A 21,609-nucleotide genomic window follows, 5' to 3' on the forward strand; every position below is an offset into this window, starting at 1 on the left:
TCCACTCATGGGACCCTTGAGCCTCTGTAACTTATACTCATTCTGACTTTTTGGTATTGGATTTAAAGAGTTGCCTCTGAAATGAGACCACAGTTATGAGCAGTAACACTTTTCATTTTGGATACATTATTTTGGGGGCTTGTGCACAAAAATAGTGGTTCTTTGTAAGAGTTTAAATATATGTTTGCACAGGAGGAAGACTGTGGATTGTGTCCCCTGTCACTTATTATTGAGATTGTGGAATTATCGCAGGGTTGATGGCTCGATTCCCCAACTCCCTCCATCCACGTGTCAAATTGGCCTTGCGCAAGATGATAAACCCCAACTGCTTACATGGTAGTTCACTGAGGAAAATTATGAACCCCTATGTATTGTACCAAAGTAAGTCCACACTAACTTTTAGGAGAGTACATTATCAATTATTACAGCACAAAGTTTGGGGGAGTTATTTGTGTTCACCGGGTCATTCTCTGGTCATCCTCTATCCTGGGAGCAGTAGGTTATGACCCGTCTCTTTCAAAGCAATTCATCTGTCTGCCTACTGAGGTTGGCTGGGATAAGCAGCTGTCTCGATAAGACTGGCTGTGTCCTACGGTAACCAAGGTCAGGTGGAGATATGCTGTGCTTTGTGCAGACGGTCACACTCATCTCCTCACAGAATGAATTGCATGTGACCTTTGTACAGGCTACGTGACTTCACTTAACTTCAGTCAGCATAGCGGCCTGTTCAATACCCAAGAGAGACACAGATGAGTCAAGACCAACCTTATTTGGACAAGCAGTAGGGTTAAGGGTTTGGTGAAGGGTTTAAATACTCTTGTCCAGATGTAGTCAACAGAATTGAGTTGCACTGCATCGTGTTTTCAGTTGTAACAGTAACTCTGTTCTCGGTTGATCTTCAGTAAATGTTCCTGTGTAAGACGTTCACTTAGGTTAACCAGCTCTCCATCAGTTCTTTCACACAATGTGTTACTTTAAATGAGGTGCTACAATCATGACTCACTTTGTGTGTGTGTGTGTGCTCTGACACAGATGTATCTTTGTGAGGACCAGTCTGAGTCACATTGAGAGAGTGGACATTTAATAAGTGAGAGGCTGTTTGATGGTTAAGATGCAGTTTACGGTTAAGGTTAAGTTCCACGCAGTGTGGTTTGTCAGTGAGTGTCCTCACAAGTATAGAAGTGTGCACTGTGTAGAAACTGCTATTACACATTTTCAGAGCTCCTCACAGTTCAGCATGAATGATTTTTCAAATGTTTTGACCAAAACGATGCATAGTTCTGTGAGTTATTTGTAGTATTTGTTTTGAGTTTTTTCCTCAGGCTAAATCACCAGCAGAACTGTTTTGCTCTGTTTTCAATTTCTATTCTTAAAGCTGCTCAACAGACCAAGCACAGCTGATGTTCATCTCAAATACAGAGCTAGCCAGGTGTTGAGGCACTTGCATTTTATGATGATCTATGAAAAGGGTGACACCTTTGGGAAAGATTTTGTACAACACTGACTCCTACAGGAGAAAGGAGTTATCTGAGAATACCATCTGTAAATTTCTGTATGTGAAGGAAAAGAGTTTTAAGGTTTTTTTGTGGCATTCTTGTTCAATTAAATTGTATATGTAATTGTAATTTAAATGTAAAGTTTCTTGCTTGAAAGAGTCTTCAGAAATCCAAAAGTCTGTGATGTTTGCTGCTGTTTCCTCCTCTGGATTTGGCTTTTTTCATTCAGTGAGCTGTGTGTTCATGCTGCCAAGATGTTTGTGATCTCATTTATGTCCCTGAACTGTTATTTAAAGCATCTCTTACAGTATGTGACACATGTTCATTCCTATCAGTCCATTATTTTAAACATGTCTTCACTTCAAGCCATAGCTGTCAATCTGCCATTTGTCATCTGTTGGGTATGAATCACTCTTTTCTTTGGGAGTGTCACTTTTTCTAACTCATAGCAAATAAATAGTTAATCTCACACGCAGAAGGTAGAATTAATGAAGTGAAATCCATCAGCATTGCTTCTCTTTTTTACTCCCCCTTTTGGTTAAAATCATTCCAGTGGGAAATAGCTTGGCTATTGTGGCTCCATTACATCCAGGAGACATTATTGTCTGTGTATTGGGTTTTTCTAACCCATGCCGCCCTGTGTGGTTTATATTATCTCTGCCGACTGCGGGTGAACAGCCGTGGCACTGATAGCGTCTGAGCTGAATTAGATTTGGCAGCCTTTAATGCCTGTGTGAATAGCAATTGCGAATAGTTCAACATTTGAATATTTCTTAATGTGATTCTTTGCACTCTGCTGACCCTGACAGATGGAGAGAGAGCAGGAAGCAGAAAGAGAGAAAAAACTGAGTGAATGAATGAGTGAGCGAGACAAGGAGGAGGGAGGGGAAATATGGCAAATGAAGGAAGTAGGAGTGAGTAGATTAGATCCTAAAAACAACACAAATAAGGTCTTGAGATGATGTGGGTTGGGTGCATGTAAATCATGTGTAGTGCATGAATACAATAATCTGATTAAATGAAGGTACATAGTGTATTAGGGGATGGATGAGAACAGTGTTTTCTTCCCAGGCTTTAGTAAATAATCCCTCCCTGAAAAACACAATTAAAGTAGAGTGTGTGTGTGTGTGTGTGTGTGTGTGTGTGTGTGTGTGTGTGTGTGTGTGTGTGTGTGTGTGTGTGTGTGTGTGTGTGTGTGTGTGTGTGTTCTTATTTGTTAACTTGCTGTGGATCATCAAGTTCATCTGCCTGGACAAGGATTTCTTTTGCATCATTAACTGGAGTTTTTGTCCACAAGAAAAAAAAAGAAACGATTCCCACTGTCTAAAAAAAGATTAAAATCTGATTTACAAACAAAATGTCAGTGAATGCTGTATGATCACAGAGATGTAGTAATAAATTGTATTTATGGGACAGTTTATGTTGTATTTTTGAAATATTGATCTGGCAACAGAGGGCCACTGAAACACTTTTTCGGCACAGGTGCCTCACAAAAATGTCCTGGCTTTCAGTGTTGGCCTTGGTCACTTTTATTCAATTCTTCTGTTCCCTTTATACTTCCTTTATGCACTTCAATTTTTAGGTGAACTGAAAGAGTCTGAACTTGTATGAAAAGGTGTTTTTTTCTCCTTTCCTGTCTGTAGTTTGGTCTTGTAAGGGACTGCCAGATTGGTGGTCCCCTGCCTTTGGCTCAAGACATACTGGGAAAAGCTCCAACCTCAAATGACCCTGAATAAGCAGAAAGGGAAAATGAACAAAGGAATGAAGACATTTTTTCATGTAAATGCCAGATTTGAAGCCAGGGAATTTAAAAATAAAGACATGTGTTATGTACAAACCAGGTGGCATATAAGATGACGTATTTACAGAGTTGGCTCAGTCACATTGATTGCTTGAAGACACAGAATCTGCGGGAGGTTTATTTGACTGTAGAGTTTAATCAGCCAAATATGAAAATGCACCCAAGCATATAAAAATCACCAGGGCTGCTATTATTGGATTTAATTATTCACTGTGTACAGAGTTTATCACTACAGTCTGTCCCTCTGATGTTCATCTCATGAAGCAACTAGCTATAAGCATTGCAATAAAGAAATAACATATGTGAAGAATTTGTATCTTTAGTGTTGAGGTTCTTGTTTCCTTTAAATCTCTCAGTTGGAAGCGGCCATTGTTGTCATGCTGTTTTCTCTCCACTAGAGTGTGCAATTTTCCTTCCAAGGTTTGAGTTGATATCCACACTTGACTCAGAGGGGTGCTTTTGTTGAAAACCTGTTGAAATGTTTCCTGTAGTACTTACAGTGACCAAGCTCTTTGTGTGTGTGTGTGTGTGTGTGTGTGTGTGTGTGTGTGTGTGTGTGTGTGTGTGTGTGTGTGTGTGTGTGTGTGTGTGAAGGATCCTTGTGAAACTCTTTAGTTTTTAAGTATTTTTCCTTTGCTCACAGCAGTTTGTTGTTCATCCTCCTTGTATGAATTCCCCTTTGAGCACAGTGCCCCCTTTGAGTAATCGCCTCCATTAATCTAAGCTGCATGTGTAAACTCAAAGAAGGAGAGTGGGGGAATTATTAAATGTACAAGAACAAGGCAATAAAGTGGCACCGATTTATGATCACGTGAGTTTTTGTTTATTTGTCAATGCAACAAATTTAAATGAACAGTGTGCAGCTCCATAGAGAGAAAAAAACCTTGGTACCTGAGGCTGTTTGTGTGCTTCTGACTCCTTAAGGTTGACACTAGTCTGCAGAGTTGGACTAAATCCAAACAGATGAGTCGTCGAGGCTTGGTAAGCACGGCAAAGAGAGACCATTTGCTGTCACAGACTGCTAAGCAGTTGCGGCAGTTGACACACTAGATATGTTCGCAATTACTCAGTGCCAAAAGCAGTGGCTCTCTAATGAGCTGAGAGAGGCTGTAAGTCATAGGCCAATGAGATGTGATGGCTTGAGCAGATTTATATCCATCATGTAGAAAATCTTCCCCGGTCATCCAGTGTATCCCTCCATCTCAGCTATAAATGAGGGTCATTTGTTAAAAGGGAGTGTGTTTCAAATGTCAGCAGAGATTGTCTTAGAATGCAGAACGCTTTGGTTTAGATTGATGCATGCACATCTTCTCGGAAGATCTTCATATCTTTAAAAAAAAGAGTAATGATGTGTTTAGTGCTTTAAAGAATGAGGTTACTACAAACTCGGGGTATATTCTTCTTCTTTAGGCAAAGACCACATCCAAGTTAACACCGCTCCAGTTGGGTTATTTCACATCAATCTTACTCTCATATTAAGAAAAATACATGAAATTACTTTTACTGGATCTAACAAGCCCGTTATGCAGTACAGCAGGGGAAATAACCACTACTGCTTAAGTCCTCAGCGGTGATGGGTAGTCACAGTGTAAATTTGACAGTAGGGTGGTCCTGTGGGAATATGTGTATCAGAAAGTTTATTACTCTTTCTCACATGAAACACATGGGATCTAAACTATATAACAGTTGGAGCCAAACTAAGAGTTAAACAGCATGATGGAGATCATTAAAATTAGTTCGAGCCCATCTCTCTGGAAGCATCAGCGCCCCCTGAGGAGTTCAAGATTGAGACATTGAATATTTTTAGCCGAACTGCAGTGACCTTGGGGTTTGGGGCCGTGAGGGAAAAACTTCAGCTAGTGCCGAGATTGAAAGAACCGCCTTGACATTTGGAAACAGTTGATAAATCAATTTCACCACAAGGTTTATTTAGTTCTTGATCATCATCATCTGCTGTGGAAGATCTTTGAAGCCAACATGAACGAGTCCTTTAAATGATTGGGAAAACAAATCTAGTTGTCCATGTGGCATGACTAAAACCTCAGAACTGCAACTAAATGGACCTTGTGGTTAGATTGTACTGTCAACTTTAGGTGGTGCAGTTTTTCTCCAACTTGTTTACAGCAATTGAAGTTTCACATCCAGCTTGAAAGAATAAAATGAAGCTCTGGCACAAGACGACTAAAACCAGCTTCACAAAGGAGCATTTAATTATAATATGTTTCTTGAAATGAAAATGTTAAAAAAAAATTCAAACGAGGAGCCTTGCTTTGCTCAGAGATTTATTCTGATGCTCATTAAAAAAAAGGGCCTTGAGGCAGGTGAGAGTATTAAAAACAGCAGGCCTTCAAAAAAATCAAATTTTGAATGCAATAAGTCACAGAACGGAGCACATCAAGAGAGGCATTATTAATTATGATAGATTCAAATGTCCTCACTTTGTCATTTTGATTGCATGCGTCCTCTTCTAATGTTGAGTTTGCTTGCTGTATTATTCCATCATGGACAGCAGATGTCCCTGCTTTACTTTAAAATAAAAGGTAGATTTTTTTTCTCCATTGTTGGCTGCTGATCTTTGTATTATGTTTATACCTTCTTTTTGTTCTCATCTTCCACAAAATAGTAAATATAACTAAAAGGCCATTCTTACTGTAAGTGGTTTTGACCTATAGCTCAGTGTATAAACCAGAAATCATATCTGCTGTATTGATTCATTCGATTTCACCGAATTCACTATAAAAAAAAAAAAGAAAAAAGATGAAATCCATCAAAGTGAAAAGCTAAAAAAAAAAGATCATTTGTCATTCTGGAGCATGTGAGAGCAGCAGCAGTTTCAGAGGAGAGCAATATTGATTGAATTCCTGCTACTTCCATGCAGTTGGCTTCAGAGTTGTTTGTTTCTACTGCGCAATCTATCTTGGCCCAAATAAAAAGCGTTGATATTCAACCCACACAACAATAATGTAATATAGTGGAATGAATCGCACAAAATAAAGATCCAGGCTGCTTCCTTATCCCTGTCTCCTTAGCAACACAATCCCCTTTGCAAGTAAGATGAGATCCACCTTTTCTCAAGTGTGCCCAGAGGTTGTGGAGGGATTTATTTTTTATTTTTTAATGACACTCTGTACACATGTGGAGTAGGATAATAATCAGGCCATGGATGAATATATAACAGCAGAGTGATTAGCTGCTAGATGCTGCTGCTGTCTTGCTTTAAATACAGAAAGGGTCAATCAGTGCTTTGTATACGCAGGATTTGTGTCACCTTGAAGGTCTTAAACAGGGCTGGGTTTCAGGGTTTAACCTTCTCTTTTAAAGGTTGGATTGGGATAAAATATTAAGCAAATTAACTTTCTTACAAACTCCTCAATTCAATTACTTTGATTTAAACTTAGAGTGAAAGCTCAATCAATTGTGTTTCATATTGCCATCGGTTTTTGGTCTCCTTATTTAAATGGCAATACATTTTGGCATTGGCATTTCATTGTGCCGAAATCTATCACATTTACATCTCAGCACACAAGAGTGTCGACTGAGGATTGCATTGCTATTTTTTTTATATATTTCATTTTTAAAATTGCATGACCAGATTACACGTTGAATTTTGGATTGTAAAATGCATTGCCATTTGAAAAAAAAATACTTCCCTTGACGCTCACAGTGAATCAAATTATCCACCAGTAGAAAGTCTGAATAAATTTGAAGCATTTTTGAAGAATAGTAAGTAGAAAGAAAAACACTTGGAGGTCATAGTTCTGACCAATTTGTTCTATTTTTAGACAATGCAGATGGAAATATCTCAACAATGATTGGAAGGATTGTCATGACATTTATACGGACATTCACTTCTTTATTACTTTGATCATCCTCTTGGCTTTCCCTCTGGTCCCACTAACATTGACATTTGTGATTTCAAGTGAAAGGTCTTGGCGGTTATTGGTTGATGTAAGAGCTGCTTATGTAGGATGATGTAAAATGAACAACATAGCTGAAACCTGATCCTTAACATTTTACAGGTATGTTAAAGCACAGATAAACCCTACAGTGTGTGGTGTGAAGATCTACTAAAACTCTCACTTGTGTACACTGTAAAGTTAAGTATTTCCACAGTAGCCTACCTCAGTTTATCATCAATTAAATCATATTCATCATCAATTTCTGATGTTAGTAATGACACTTTTTATTCAAACTAATCAATCACTGAATTGTAACAGTCTATGATTGATAAGTGAGGTATTTGCCTCTTTTTTTAAAATTTAGTATGCACTCCTTTATTAATTAAGGGATGATTCATAATTTTCCATTTCAAAGTCATGACTTGATCAATATAGATATTAATGTACCTTATAAAAACACAAGAAAAAGGGGAAAAATATGATGAAAGAAGAAATTAAATATTTATATTAGCTAATCAGGTCAGAAAACTTTAATTTATAATTGATAATAATCTTAAATTAACACAAACTAAAGTCAGAATAACAAAGAAGTTAAACTGAGACTCCACATTCTTGTCACCTTCAGTGGATTCAAGCAATGCGTTTCTCCTAATTAATGACATTAAGATGCAGATAAGATGAGCTTTTCAATCGCATCGGTTCTCTAGAGGTCATGACTATTTATTTTCTAATATTTGTCTCCTAAATTTTCTGGATTTGTGTACGAACTGGCACTCCGCTTTAACCCGGCCCCCCCTCTCCCGTCGCGGAGCATGGTATGATCCTCGCTCAAGAAGTGCCTCCAATTCTCCGTCTGAAGGGCTAATTTATTTCCAGTCAGAAAGTATCGCAGCGAGCCTGAAGTCCTGACGCCCCGTGTCTCTAGCACCTGAAAGAGGATCTGAAAGAGCGCAAAGCTGGACCCCTACACAATGACCATGTACAAGGGGAAGCGTCGCAATCATCGATGTAAGTTTGCACAGCGTCATTAAAGGGGGCTTCACGTCCTGATATATACACCGAGGACATTTTCTTTTTTTCTTTATGCTGATGTCGCGGTGTGTTGTTTTGCAGAAGATACAAGTTGCAGATGTTTATAGCCACAAACACGCATCTGGATCGCCTTAAAAAAAATGCGGATGTAGGGCCTGTTTAAGTTGAATGAATTTGCATGAAATGTGGTTTTATGCAAATACTGTTTCATTGTGTCAAAGTTAAAGGCAAAAAAAACCTACATCGTGTCTGCCGGGCTGTCTGCAGCTTTTGTCTTTTTTTTTTTTTTTTTTTCTTTAATCTTTGCAATGGTTACCTTACCCCGACCAAAAAAAAAGGAAGCCAAGTAACCTGCTGCGCTCTGGCTGATCATTTCTGCATCAAGATATCAGTTTTCAAAAAGCCATCTGTGCACCTGCTCAGTTATTCATTCTGCTGAATTTAGCATATAATGAAATGTGTTGACTTATCAAGGCTGTTTGATGTGTTTGTTATAAATAAAGAAAAACAAGTCATTTCAGGTACGCACTAAAACATTCAGGCATAAATATGATACTTGTATTTAAATTGGAGTTTCAATATGATGATTTGTCTTGCTGGGCTTGACACACACACACACACACACACACACACAGTAGGTTTCTAATTCAGTAAACACATTATGATGCCAAATTACTTCACTCATGTGGTGACAAGGAAACTAAAAGGTTTTTGCTGTCAGTCATAAATTGAGCCCGACCAGTGAGGTAATAGTAACAGCTGAGTGGATTAGATGATCAATTGATTAGGTGACAGAAAATTAATTGGCAACTCTTGTCATCTTTCAAGTAAGAATCTTAACCATTACCTACTTCAAGATTCTTAATTGGGATTATTTGCTGCTTTTCTCAATCTCATGTGATAGTAAGCTGAATATATGTTGGTTGAGGACCATCAGACATGAATCTGAAGAGGTTCCTTTGGTATTTTAGTCATTTTGATGGTGAAGATTTGTGATTTACATTATAGACAAAGTAAATAACAAGCAGAATTCATCAAAAATTAAAGAATAAATGGCTCAAATTATGTGATTCCAGCCTCTCAAGTGTGAATATCTCATGGTTTCCTTTGTCTTCTATACCAGGAAACTGATTTTTTTGGTCTTGGACTGACAAAACAAGGCATTTGAAGATGTCACCTTTGGCTTTAAGAAGCAGTGATCTGATTTTTTTTTCACCATTTTCTGAACAACTAATGAATTCATTTGAGAAAATAATCGTTAAAGAAAATAATTGTTAGTTGCAGCCCCATTTAAAGTCAAGATACACTAAATATGCCACTGATCAATACCGCTTAACTGTTCCTAAATATAAAAAGTCAGACAAATGCAAATATAATTGCTCTCTTAACAATTAAAGTGTGAAAGCACATCACATTGCCAGTTAACTAATGTGCTGTTGGCTCAGTACATTACAACACACTGTGACTTCCCTTTTGTCTCCTATACATTTGAGTTGTGATACAGGTTTAAAAGCATTGTTTTGTGTTGGATTTGCTCTGTTCTAGCCCAAATGCAAAAAATATATATTGTGCCAATGCTGAGGCTACGAATAGACTGTGCTGCATAACTTTCTGGATGCACATCTTGTTTAAAGACAAGGTGGGAGTGAAAACCAAATTTGGACGCAGTGCACAGAACACTCAGTGTCAAGAGACGGCAAGAGGAGGCAAAAAAAAAAAAAAAAATCCAGGAGCTCTGGAGTAAAAGAGCGAGGGAGATGGTGGCCAAGGAATCTGTGCTTGTAGGCTCAGGTTGGAGCAGTTGAGCCTGTTGGAGAGGTTGTTCTGAACTATTCTGTCAGCTATTCAGCCAGAAACACTGCAAGAGACTGGTAGTGGTTACAGGTCCAAGCCCCTTGTGTTTAAGAAACAGCAGTAGTAGTGAAGTGAAGTGCTATATTTGAGTTAGATTTATCTCTAGAGCAGGCCGTGAATCTGTTGATGTTGATGTCGATGTGTTTTATTAGACTCCCAGGTTTTATTATGTACTGATACACTGATCACTTTAAGCACCTTGGTCACCTCCTGCTCGTACACAGCAAATTCATCAGGCCTCTGCAGGAGTGGAAACTCCCACAAGAGCAGATTTAGTGGCTCATTGGGTTGAAGCATGAGCGCTTTAAGCAATGGAGTATGGAAGATTTCTTTTTTTATTTTTTTTATTGTTGTTGTGGGATGATTGAAATTTGGTGTTGGGGAAACACTTTTCCCAGGAGCATATAGTGCCGATTCAGCAATGTTAGAACAGTGGATGAGTGAGTGACACATAACTGTAAAGAGGTTTGCGTAGGTGTAATGTTTGGATAGAGTGACTTTGAGACTATGGAGATTTATTATTTATATCTTAGCACCAGCAGCTCAACTGTGTAACGATGCTACATAGACGTGGTACAAATCTCAAGTGACTGTGTATTACATAAAAATTGATAAATTAGCAAAGATGTCTGTTATTTGTTATTGTGATATGAACAGCAAGGTTTATTTTACTTTAGAAACCACATAAATATATTGTCTCCCAAAGCATTTATTGTATTTAAAAGCAATTAGAGTTTAATTTACAGGATGTCCACTGTGGCATATTGTCACACAGCACAAGCTGCTATTCAACAGGCTGTTAAATTTGTAAGCTTGTACAAAATTGCTTTTTGTTATTCGTGCCAGGGCTCACAATGCCAAAGAGGAGCCACACTACAAACTGCACTATTAGCAAAATGGTGCCAGTGCCAAAAAGTTGAGAAACAGCGAGGGGAATGAATGAAAATGACAGTGAACAGAAAGCTCATGAAGATCCTGCTGGTGCTTTCAGCTGCTAGCTTAGATATCATACCACCGCTGGTCCCACAGCAGGAACCGCCCAAGCCAGAGAGCACCGCTGATGGGTTTATGATGCCTGTATTAGTGACCTGCTATAGGGGTCGGACACAACAACAAATGGAAGAGCAGATATATGCCTGGCTTGATGTCAGAAGAACAAAGTGAGGATGTTTTGTCTGCAGGGAAGCTAAAAGTTTGTGGCATTCTGAGAAGATATCAGGAGTACACTTGACTGAACAATGTATAAATGGAAATGTTTGTGCGCCAGATGTTATGGCAATGCTCACCAAACAGCGGTGGACATTTCCCAGGCAAGTCAAGAAGACACCCTGCCAAAGCAAGTGGTGGATATGCAGTGCAGCTCAATTGAGAAGACAGATATCGCACTCAGGGTGATATACACCACTGTAAAGGAAACCATGTCATTCAAAATGCTCATGCACCTTTATGAAGATGTAGGTCCTAAATGGCCCAGATGTTGGTGAAGTCCATACACCTGACAGAGCTTGTGCAGAGATAATTGAGTGCATGGCCTTCAAGTAGTGGCGCAAATTTCTTGACGTTAAAAATATTGAGCTTCTGTTAAGCATCAGCACCCAGGTCCCTCCTTCTTCCTCTCTGATGCTTCCTATCTGCTACAGCCCTGCCTTCTAAGCCCCCCCCCCCCCCCCCCCCCCCCCCCACATAGGAAGGCTCGCCCCCCACAGTAAGAGAGGAAACCTGTTTGACCCAGTGAGAGCAAAGCAGATGCTGCACGGGGGAGGGGCACTGCCGAATGAGAGCAAAGCAGACTCTGCATGGGGGAGGGGCACTGCTGGGTGAAGGCTGATATATGCTTCTACGTAACCTCCACGCCGTTGTGCACCTTTTCGGAGTTCTGTGCCTCTCCACCACGTTGTGTTTTGTCGCGGTGCAGTTAACCTGAATGGTTCTCAGTGTCTCTAGTCCCTTCCCAGGTATGACACAGACAATTTCACACTTTATTTTCTGTGTAATGGCCACTTCTTATTTTTTCCTATGACAAGTATTTAAAAAAAAACTTGCTCCACAGCAGATTGAACGTCGACCCAACGTAGAAGCATAAATAGCCTTGAGAGTAGAGCTGGGCAATTAATCGAAAAATAATCGAAACCAACATTTAGAAACTCCAATCGACTTAATCTTGCTCATGTCAGTTAATCGTGGTGTTCACTGTTGCCATGACAGCAAATGTTGCATATTTTTAAGGAATTTAAAACTTGTCTCTAGTGATCATTTTAACGCAAACCATGATCTTTACATAGTTCTAATCAAGTAAACTAGACATTAACCACAGCGTCACACCTTAAGACATCTTTATTTTCACTCACTTTTACGCAGCAGTGTAAAATACTAAACTAAAGAAACTGAAGATACATAATTGTTCATCAAGAGTGGGGATAATCGTTCATTAATCGTAATCGAGGTTAAGGTAGGGCTGCTCTATTATGGAAAAAATCATAATCACGATTATTTGGGTCAAAATTGAAATCACGATTATTAAAACGATTTTTTTTAAACTTTAGAAACATGCTGCATTTATTTTCCATTCTGCTTAATTCATTTTCTCTCCCAGCAGCAGCCTTTTATCTGCCACTTGACACAACACACAGCAGAAAATGTGCGGAGATATTAGTGCTGAGCGAGTTACCATGACGATAGTTCACACAACACATCCTGGTTTTTAATAATTAGTCAGTAAACTCAGCTTTGTCTGACGCAGGCTGGAAACTCTGCACTTTTATTTACAGTTAAAACATTTTGCCGTGTGTTTCAGCTTCTGTCAAGCTAACGGAGCTGTGGCGGCTTCCTGTCTGAGCTTTTCAAAATAAAACTTTTGTTATTGAGTGCTATCTCGTTATTATTATTAAAAAACATTTCCCCTCGATTTTATTAGTTTTGAGATCGTTTGGCCCCTAAATCATAATCACGATCAAATTTCGATTAACTGAGCAGCCTTAGGTTAAGGTGATGTTGATTCCTTGACATGGTGGAACTGAAAGAAGGCTCCTATGCCAGATCAATCTACAGTGTTCTTTAAAGTCTTTACGATGTAGTTTTGATGACTTTTTGAGGAGAAATCTTATCAGCATCTCCACAAAAGGACTTGGCTGGTGTTCAGTCTGTACACTGCCTTTGCACACCGACTTGAATTTAAAGTTAAAGATTCGCTCAGAGAAGTAGCTGGCCGCAATAATTTGAATTTCTCATCTCAATGTTGCACTCAGTCTATCATCAATCATCAAGGAATGTGAGATTAGTGCAGGAACTTTCCTTTGACTGATGCATCACTTTTTAAAATGATGCATCAGGAATACAAAGGCATGTAGAAGCGCCTGACTAACTTTGGGTTGGCCTTGATGAAAGATGTCCTTCATGAGTTAAAGACTCTTCAACTTAAACAGGAGAATTAATTAATACATTTGATCTCTCTGCTGCTCCTCTCTGAATACTTAAAAAGTCCAATACATGTGAACTAGTGAATGAATAAAAGACTAATTGACTAATATGAATTAGCTTTAATTATCTTGAGGAACATTTTTTCAGTCCTTTTTTTAAAAAATCCTCAAATCATACAACAAATAAATACCAATAAAAACACAACCGTTCATGTTCTTGTATAGATACTTGGATAGTGGCTGAGATATGCCAATGGGACCCCCCTCCCCAATTGTCACAGGGTATTTCACACACTGGTTGAAGGCCATAAATATTTAAGATTTGGCAGCTCAGGAATCTTTGGAGATCAAATGGGGTTCCAACCCTCTGCATCACTGGGATTTGTCTTCTTTACCCTTGTGTGTGAGTGTGTGAGTGTGTGTGTCTTATATGTTCGTGTGTGAGTGTGTGTGTCTTATATGTCCGTCTGTGTACAGTATGTGTCTGCTGTGTGTTTTCTCATCTTTCAGACTTGAGAGACTTTGAGACTCGAGACACGCTAATCAAAATCAATCACAGAAAGAAACCTCCTTCAGACAATCACTCTTCAGACCTTTTTTTTTTCTCTGCAGATTTTTTTGCTCCAAACGTCTGGACTTAAGTTGTTCTTGTTTCAGTTGCAATTTCTGTCTTGATTGAAGGGCTGCAGCGCATGACAAATAAAATGTTTCTTTCTATGCTGCAGATGTTAGTTTGTGGCTGTATGTGTGTGCTGTGCTGCTTATGGGATGGAAGGATGGAGGGATGGAGGGAGGGAGGAATGAGGGGAGCACAAGAGGCAAGCTGTTAGATCTTTTGTCAGATGTCCTCCATGTATCTCAAGCCATGTGTCAAGGGTAGTTGTATTTGTGTGTGTGTGTGTGTGTTTGTCAGTGTGAGTGTCTAAGACTGTTTTTTTATGCCTTGCAGACTACACTTCTTTTCAGCTTAGCCCCATTTTGCCAAAAAATTCAGTTTGCGTGTCCATGGGAAGGAATACATCATGCACAACACAATCTTTTGGTAGAGCTGTTAGTCGGCTGCTCTACTTCTCTTGAATAAATCACAAGCAATTACAGAGTATAATCTGTTCCACATACTTTAGTTGCCACCTAAGATGCAGTTAGTAAAATTGAAAGAATCACCAGTTATGTCTCTACACCTTTTTTTATTTTTGACAATGTTCAGCATCCACATCCCACATCCCACTCTCCACTGTGTTACTGGAAATGTGATTTTTATCTGTCAGAAAGGAACCTAATGAATCTCCTCCATCCATGATGAAATAATGTGACAGAGATGTCACAAGATGTCGCTCCCCCAGAGTCTTCATCACCCCCCCCCCACCAGCAGCTCAGCTTCTCGCGTCGGGGAGCAAAGGCTGTTTCGGACTGTGTTGCCAGGAGAATCGCCAATCAGTGTGACATAGAGACGAGCATTCAGTCTCACACACACACACACACACATACACTGACATCTCCACACATACGTACGAGTGTGTGTTGAGCGTCGGTGTTGTCTCTGCACGTATGTATGAGCAGAGACAACACCGACACTCACAAGCACATGACATCTTATTATCATCATTCCAGCGTTGCGTTAAAGGTATGGGGAGGAGAAATTTCACAAAATGGCAGATTTTTTTGTTCTTATCTTGAAGAAGAAGAATATTTAGAGCAACAGGCTTTGGTGGAAGGCGTGTATTAATATTGGATCTAATGTGCACAGTTGACAGGTACGACCGCAGTAGTGTACCAGTCGGCAGAATCGTGAAATTAATGTCTGTCAAGTGTCATGGCAGGCACAGTGAAATAATTAGAGAACTTGCTCGCTCTCTCGCTCGCTCTCTCGCTCTCTCGCTCTACTCCCATCGCAGCGTTCCTCTCTCACATTCACACTCACACACCTATGTAAGGAACATGAGTTTTGAAAGGAAAGTGCAAAGTTACATCACATTTTCATGCATGTAGGGCAGAAATACGCCTGTCAAACGTCTCTCATTCAGTGATTCTCTTTATTTCCTGGTTTAAAATTAAATATAAATGTCCTGGTGGGAATTGTAAAGCAGAATGATGTAAGAACAAGTCAAAGATTTCTGTTCTAGGGTTCTACGCCGAAGAGCCAATAAAGGCCTATTTTTAGCTGTGAAGAAAGTCCGTCGGCGATAACCTGATTATCAACGGTTGTCATGATTGTTTCTCACCGCAGAGTATCAGAAGAAAGCACTTGTTCTAAATTCATATGTGTTTTGAGGACTAACTGCTTGGTGTTTGTTTTCCAATGGGTGCATCGCTCCCCACCGCTCCCCACCGCTAAGCTCAACGGCGGTTTTCTCGTCGGGTTGTGTCCGTCCGTCCGTCCGACTGCTCCAATCTTCTGCTTTTTGAAGTGCATCATTGTTGACTCATGTGAGACTCACTCACTGGGTTTTACAGGTCACACAGAGGGATGTGATCTCAAATGGATGCCATGCCTGTTATCTGTTATGCTGGTGCCTGAAGGGGCTGAGGATTATGTGCTGATCCCCTTGGACTTTGGTCCATGCAGCCGCAGAGAAGCACTGAGGCAGGGCAGCAGACTTAAAGTCATACTTCAGTGTTTACAGAACGAGCAATGCTCCAGTTTAGTAATGGGATGTTCACTGAGATGCTGTAGTCATATATAATAAAATGGGTGTTTAGTGAGCTCTGGTGTGTATTATAGAGTGACGGGATGGAAGAGTGGCTGTGATTTTCAAGGCACTGATCATCGTTTTCGTAGCCAGGGGAGATGATGAGGTTGGAGAATATGTACAATACAGAAATAGAGCTGAAATAATTAGTCAATCATCAGAAAATGATTGCAACTATATAGAAATTGCAGTGGTGAGAGCCTCTGAAATTGCTGCCTTTAGACAGTCAGACAAGACAAGCAATTTAAACATGTCAACTTGGGCTTTGGGATATTATGATCAGTAATGAATTCATTGTACTGTAGCCTTATATGTAGAAGTGCAGTTAAATCCATAAATTATTTTTATTTTTAGGTATGAAATAAGATTAGATTAATTAAATATCAGATATTTTCCCTCATTTGGCTAATCGATTAAATATTTATGAATTTACCAGACAAAAAAAAGTCAGAAGTATTAAGATATGCAGCTTTTCTGTTTTAGATTCATGTAGATTAAACATGTTTGGACTTTAATTCTGACACAACCAAGGGGTCTGGGAACATGTCAGTGGCATTTTTACATTATATTTATATATCATAGCTGATTTTATAAATTAAACATTTAGATCAGTTAATAAAAAATGTAATCAAAACATGAAAGCAATACTTGTAACGTGGAGCCGGCTTTTTTTTGGGGGGGGGGGGGGGGGGGGGTTTGCATGTCATGTCACAAAGTTTCTTTCTTTGAATAAATTCTTGCTACCAGGACACAACCTTGGTGTCTAAGAGAAAGGAGAAAGGATTTTTGGAGTTCAATGGAAAAAAAAAAAATACACCAGTGTGTTGAAACTCGTGTCACCTTGAAAGTTGTGAAGGTGCAGGCTTTTTTTGTTTTTATGATATCTGGAAGTCTGAAAGCCTTGGAACTTTTTGTCCTTTTTTTTGCAAATAATATAAATGTTCCCGTCACTGTGCTTCAAATAACATAGTACATTATTGATATGCAATTCCTGGAAAAGGAATTTAGAAATGGATAAGATACCCAATTTAACAGGGTTTATATATTGTCATATCACCCAGTCGGAGTCAGTGACATGAAATAACCCATATACTGGATTTTAAAACTGGGTCTTAATGTAATGCAAAGGAATACGATGTGTAAACCAATATTTTGAATTCAAACAGAAAAATGTAGGGAGCCATATCACCTCACCTTGAACTTTGATTCATACCTCTCCTGAACAGCCCTGTTTGATGTCTGATCTTCAAAGGTTCCTAGAACAGCACCTTTGATATGCAGATATTCCCCCTCCCGTCTCACTCCCCCCCCCCCCCCCCCCTCCTGTAATTAAACAACAGCCATCCACGGCATTTGCCTGCTGTGAATCTCTTGTGGAGCGATGTCAGTAAACAAGCTGTTTTTCTGCAGGTGTTGAAAATGTCCCAGAGTCTTGATAAAGGAAAAGGTAAACGGTTGTTTCAGTATGAAGGGGACCAAAGCATCTGTGACCTTGATCGAGGCCTCAGCAGGCACAAAAAAAAAAAAAAAGGAAGGACAAGGTTAACGTCTGGAAGTGAATGAAATTGTGAGGTCTGATTCAGTATGGAGGAGGACAGCTGATTTTCCCCTTCTTCTTCTTCTCCTTGAAAATCGAAACCTGTCCAGCACAGTAAGGATTGACTGTCAATGGTGATTTTGATTGTAATTAAATCTGTCAATTAAGCCGTCAGTATATACTATACCTACAATATGGCCTCCATCACTCCTTTGAAATACATCAGAGAAGCAAAGATAAAAGGCTCGTCTGGAGTTTTATAATACACAAACCAGCAAGAGCCTAGCCTGCAGATCATGATCGGTACAAGACTGCCGCGATAGCTTGATTGAGTCTGGCGGGTCTCATGTGGCATTCGTGTGGTGTCAGAATAATCCGGGAAATGAGTTACCGAATGAGAAAATTCATGTCGATGCCCCCTCAGGTGGGAACAACAACTCGGAAAGTTGTAGAAGATTTTGGAACACGACTTGATGAAAGTTGACATGATGAACACAGAAACATGGCAGATGAAAGTAAATGTTTGGTTGATGGCAAGAAACTTTTAATAATTCATGTATGGTTGCTAGTGTCCATATTTATCTCAACTTTAGTTGCTAGTTTGATCAAGTAACGGCAACAGTTTGATGCTGTCAAAAAAGATTCTCAGTGCTGCTGTTATCAAATACTCTCTTCTGTATTCTTGTACTCTGAGAGTGATGGTGAAGGGAAAGTTAAAATCATTCTGCTGTCTGAAATGAAGCTGAGATCTTTTTCTGGGATCTCTCCTTCTCTCCACCATGACAGTATTATGAGTAGAAAATCCTGTAGGTTGCCAACCTCTTCATTTTATCTGGTTGACTGATGTTATTTAGTTATTTCCTCCTGGATCATGACGTATAACTGGAGCATTGACTATAGTATCCATCCAATCCAGTTTTAGGCGTAACTTTTCCCCCAACATGGCTCTTCTAAACTAAAAAGGCCCACTCACAGGTACAATTTCTTCCAAGGCTTTTCATATGGTGGACCACTACCTCATCCAGGTTCATAATCAATAATAAGGTTGATAATCTTCATAATATATATCAGTATGAGTTCACTCAATTAATCCTCAGTTAATCCTATCTATTATGGATAATGTTCACGTTGTTATCAGAACACCTCTGAAGTATGTATGTAGGTTTGTTGTGTGGTGTCCATATAGAGCCCACCATTGTAAGAACTGCTTAATTGGTTGCATTCTGCCTAGGAGGTGGCTTCACTGGGTTCAGCTCATCTTTAGATGTGTTTACTTTAATTGCCCTTCCTTTTTGAAACACCTTTTGGTTCCATGTAGATCTTCATATGGACATATCCCTTTTTTATGGGCCCAGAATTTTCAAAGAAGTCAGTGGCAGGTCATTCCAGTAGAAAGCTCCATGTGACTGAAATAATCATTCATGGATGGATGGATGGATGGATAGATGGATAGATAGATAAATAGATAGACTTTATTGATCCCAAGCTGGGAAATTACAGTGCAGCAGCAGCATTTTACACAGTGACAATAACAACATATAATATAAGAATATAAAGAACAAACTATACATAATAATAAAATAGCAAAAAAAAATCCTCTTTTTCTGAGATCTATTACCACTTTCCGCTGCTTCAAGACTTCATTTTCTCATCTTAAAACAACCTGTTTGTTTTAATTTGTGTGTACCTACAATAATCTGAAGACAGACTGCTTTAGTTGCTCTTTATACTAATGTAATTAATTTATGCTACGGGTCATTGTATCCAGCTTTTCTTGCACAACAGCTGAGGGCTAGGGAGGGGGGGGGTGAGCAAGCTGTTGGTATAATGTGTATTTGCAGTGTATGTTGGTAAAACAATGCTATGTATTTTCTATTTGGATGCCCTTGAAAATGAAATGCTACATCTCAAGGGGTTATACTTTCAGTAAATTCAATGTAATGATGTACGGTGTATAGTGTATAGTGTATAGTGTTGGGTTTTATATGAGGCAATTCCTTCATCTCAGACCCCCTGACTTCCTCCCAGAGTTGTCCAGCCTCACATTTCAGTGTGGAGTTCATGTGAAAGACAACCAGGCTGAGGCCAGCGTGAAAAGTAATTTCCTGCATCCCTACCTGTTCCTTCTATACATCTATCACCTGCTGATTGAGCTCCTTCACTTTCTTCAACAACAACAATTTGCATCATTACTTTGTTCAATTAATTAAGACGCTGGGGAGATTGGAGCCAGAGTTCCTCATTCGATGAGGAGATGATCAGCATATGCCTGTGTATTGCACTCTCTCCCACCCTCTTTCCCATTCTTCCTCTTTCTTTGCCTTTTAATGTCTCATCAAATAGACATAGGTGTTTGCAAGGAGAGAATGAAATGAAAGAACACCCAAGTGAAAAAGTGACAAATGTGTTGGAGAGCGATCAGGTCTGGTCTATAGGGAATTTTCTTCTGTTTTTGGAAAAGAAAATATCACATTTCTCATTCCTTGAAGGTCCTGGCTGATATGTCTGAAAGGCAGTTTATTGCAGTCAGTCACCTGGTTGGTGTGCTGCATGTCTGCGATATAACTCAAAAGGGGAACGGCAAAGCTTTTTAGATAATCGGGAAGACAAAAGACGCTTTGCACCTTGATGGGTGACAAGGTCTTGGTAGTGGTTAACAAGACTGTCCCATAAATATCAGTGACTTAGCTTTAGTGATAAATTGTAATAAATCTGTAATGGTTGCTGGTTTGTCATCAAATCTGCACTAAAACCAACAGCTGTGAGGTAGGGGGAGCCACTGGTTGCATTTGTGTCAGTTATATGCAATAGTCTCACACTACGAGCACATCAACGGCCACAGATAAGAATTAATTTCTGATTCTGATAAAGAACCTTTAACTTCCAGATCCCAAAATAACCCTTCTCACTTTGCAATTTCATTATATATTGATCGCATCTCAAAATGCCAATGTCGATTAAAAGCACCAGTTTTTATTCCTCTTGTTTCATTCTCAAGATATTCTCCCAAAAATGAACTAATTCTACTCTCAAACCTAATTAATGGTGATTTTTTTTTAAATTCTTTTTTGTCGACCTTTTGTGTCATTTAAATCCCTGCTTGCATATTTTTGTTCTCTGTATTAGGAACCAGACATACTGTATTAAAGGGGATAACTGCCTCACATCAGTTGGGGTTTTTTTTGGTCAATTATAGCTTCTGTGCTCCACCACAGCAGGTGTCCAAACAGGCCATTTGCAGCAGCAGAAACGTACAAAAAAGCAGCTGTGCTTTGGTTGCGAGGTTAATGTGAGGAATTTAGACATGGAAGAAAGGTAGTTTGGCATGCAAATTGCTGCTTTTGATGTGGTTTTGGCCATATAATTAGTGTTATTTATAAGGAAGACATCAGTTACTGTTAATAGGTTTTTTCGTCTAAAATGGTATTGAGCGTGTAATGCCTGACATATGTTAAAACAATATTCTTCATCACCAGATTTAAAGAGAAGCCTGTGCAAAATGAGTTATTGAAAGCTGACTGATTGTATGTCATTATTCTAATACACCAACGAGCATAGTGTCTTGCAGAAGAAATATATTTTAAGGAATTTACCCCTCCATCCATCTTCCAACACTGCCCACATTAATACAAAGAGGATCTTTGGCTGACTGAGACACAATCTCTCCATCTCTCCCTCTCTCTGACCTTGTGTTGACCCCTGCTACCCATGCCTGTTGGCTTTCCTCTGAAGCCTGGGGCTATTAGCTGCTTTTCCCTCCTCTGGTTTCCCCTCTTTTTTTCTCTCCTCAGACAGAGGGTGAAAAAAAAGGTAGATCATCTCTTTCAGGAAGAAACGGAGAGAGAGAGAGATGGAGATAAGGAATGAAAGATTGCGGTCTGATT

General features: G+C 39.3%; 1 protein-coding gene across 2 annotated transcripts in view; it reads left to right on the forward strand.

Moving 5' to 3' along the window:
• Positions 1-21,609, forward strand: part of LOC128382536 (RNA-binding Raly-like protein) — a 60,635-nt gene that overhangs the window by 18,699 nt on the left and 20,327 nt on the right. The window contains exon 1 of one of the 2 annotated variants that reach the window (XM_053342528.1): positions 8,062-8,204. The exons of the other annotated variant lie outside the window; for it this stretch is intronic. Within the exon in view, the coding sequence (XP_053198503.1) occupies positions 8,168-8,204 (37 nt within the window). The 5' untranslated portion in view covers positions 8,062-8,167. Of the gene's footprint in view, positions 1-8,061; positions 8,205-21,609 lie in introns of those variants that run through there. 2 annotated transcript variants of the gene reach the window in all.

Source organism: Scomber japonicus, chromosome 21 (genome assembly GCF_027409825.1).
Source record: "Scomber japonicus isolate fScoJap1 chromosome 21, fScoJap1.pri, whole genome shotgun sequence".
Lineage (NCBI taxonomy): Eukaryota > Metazoa > Chordata > Actinopteri > Scombriformes > Scombridae > Scomber > Scomber japonicus.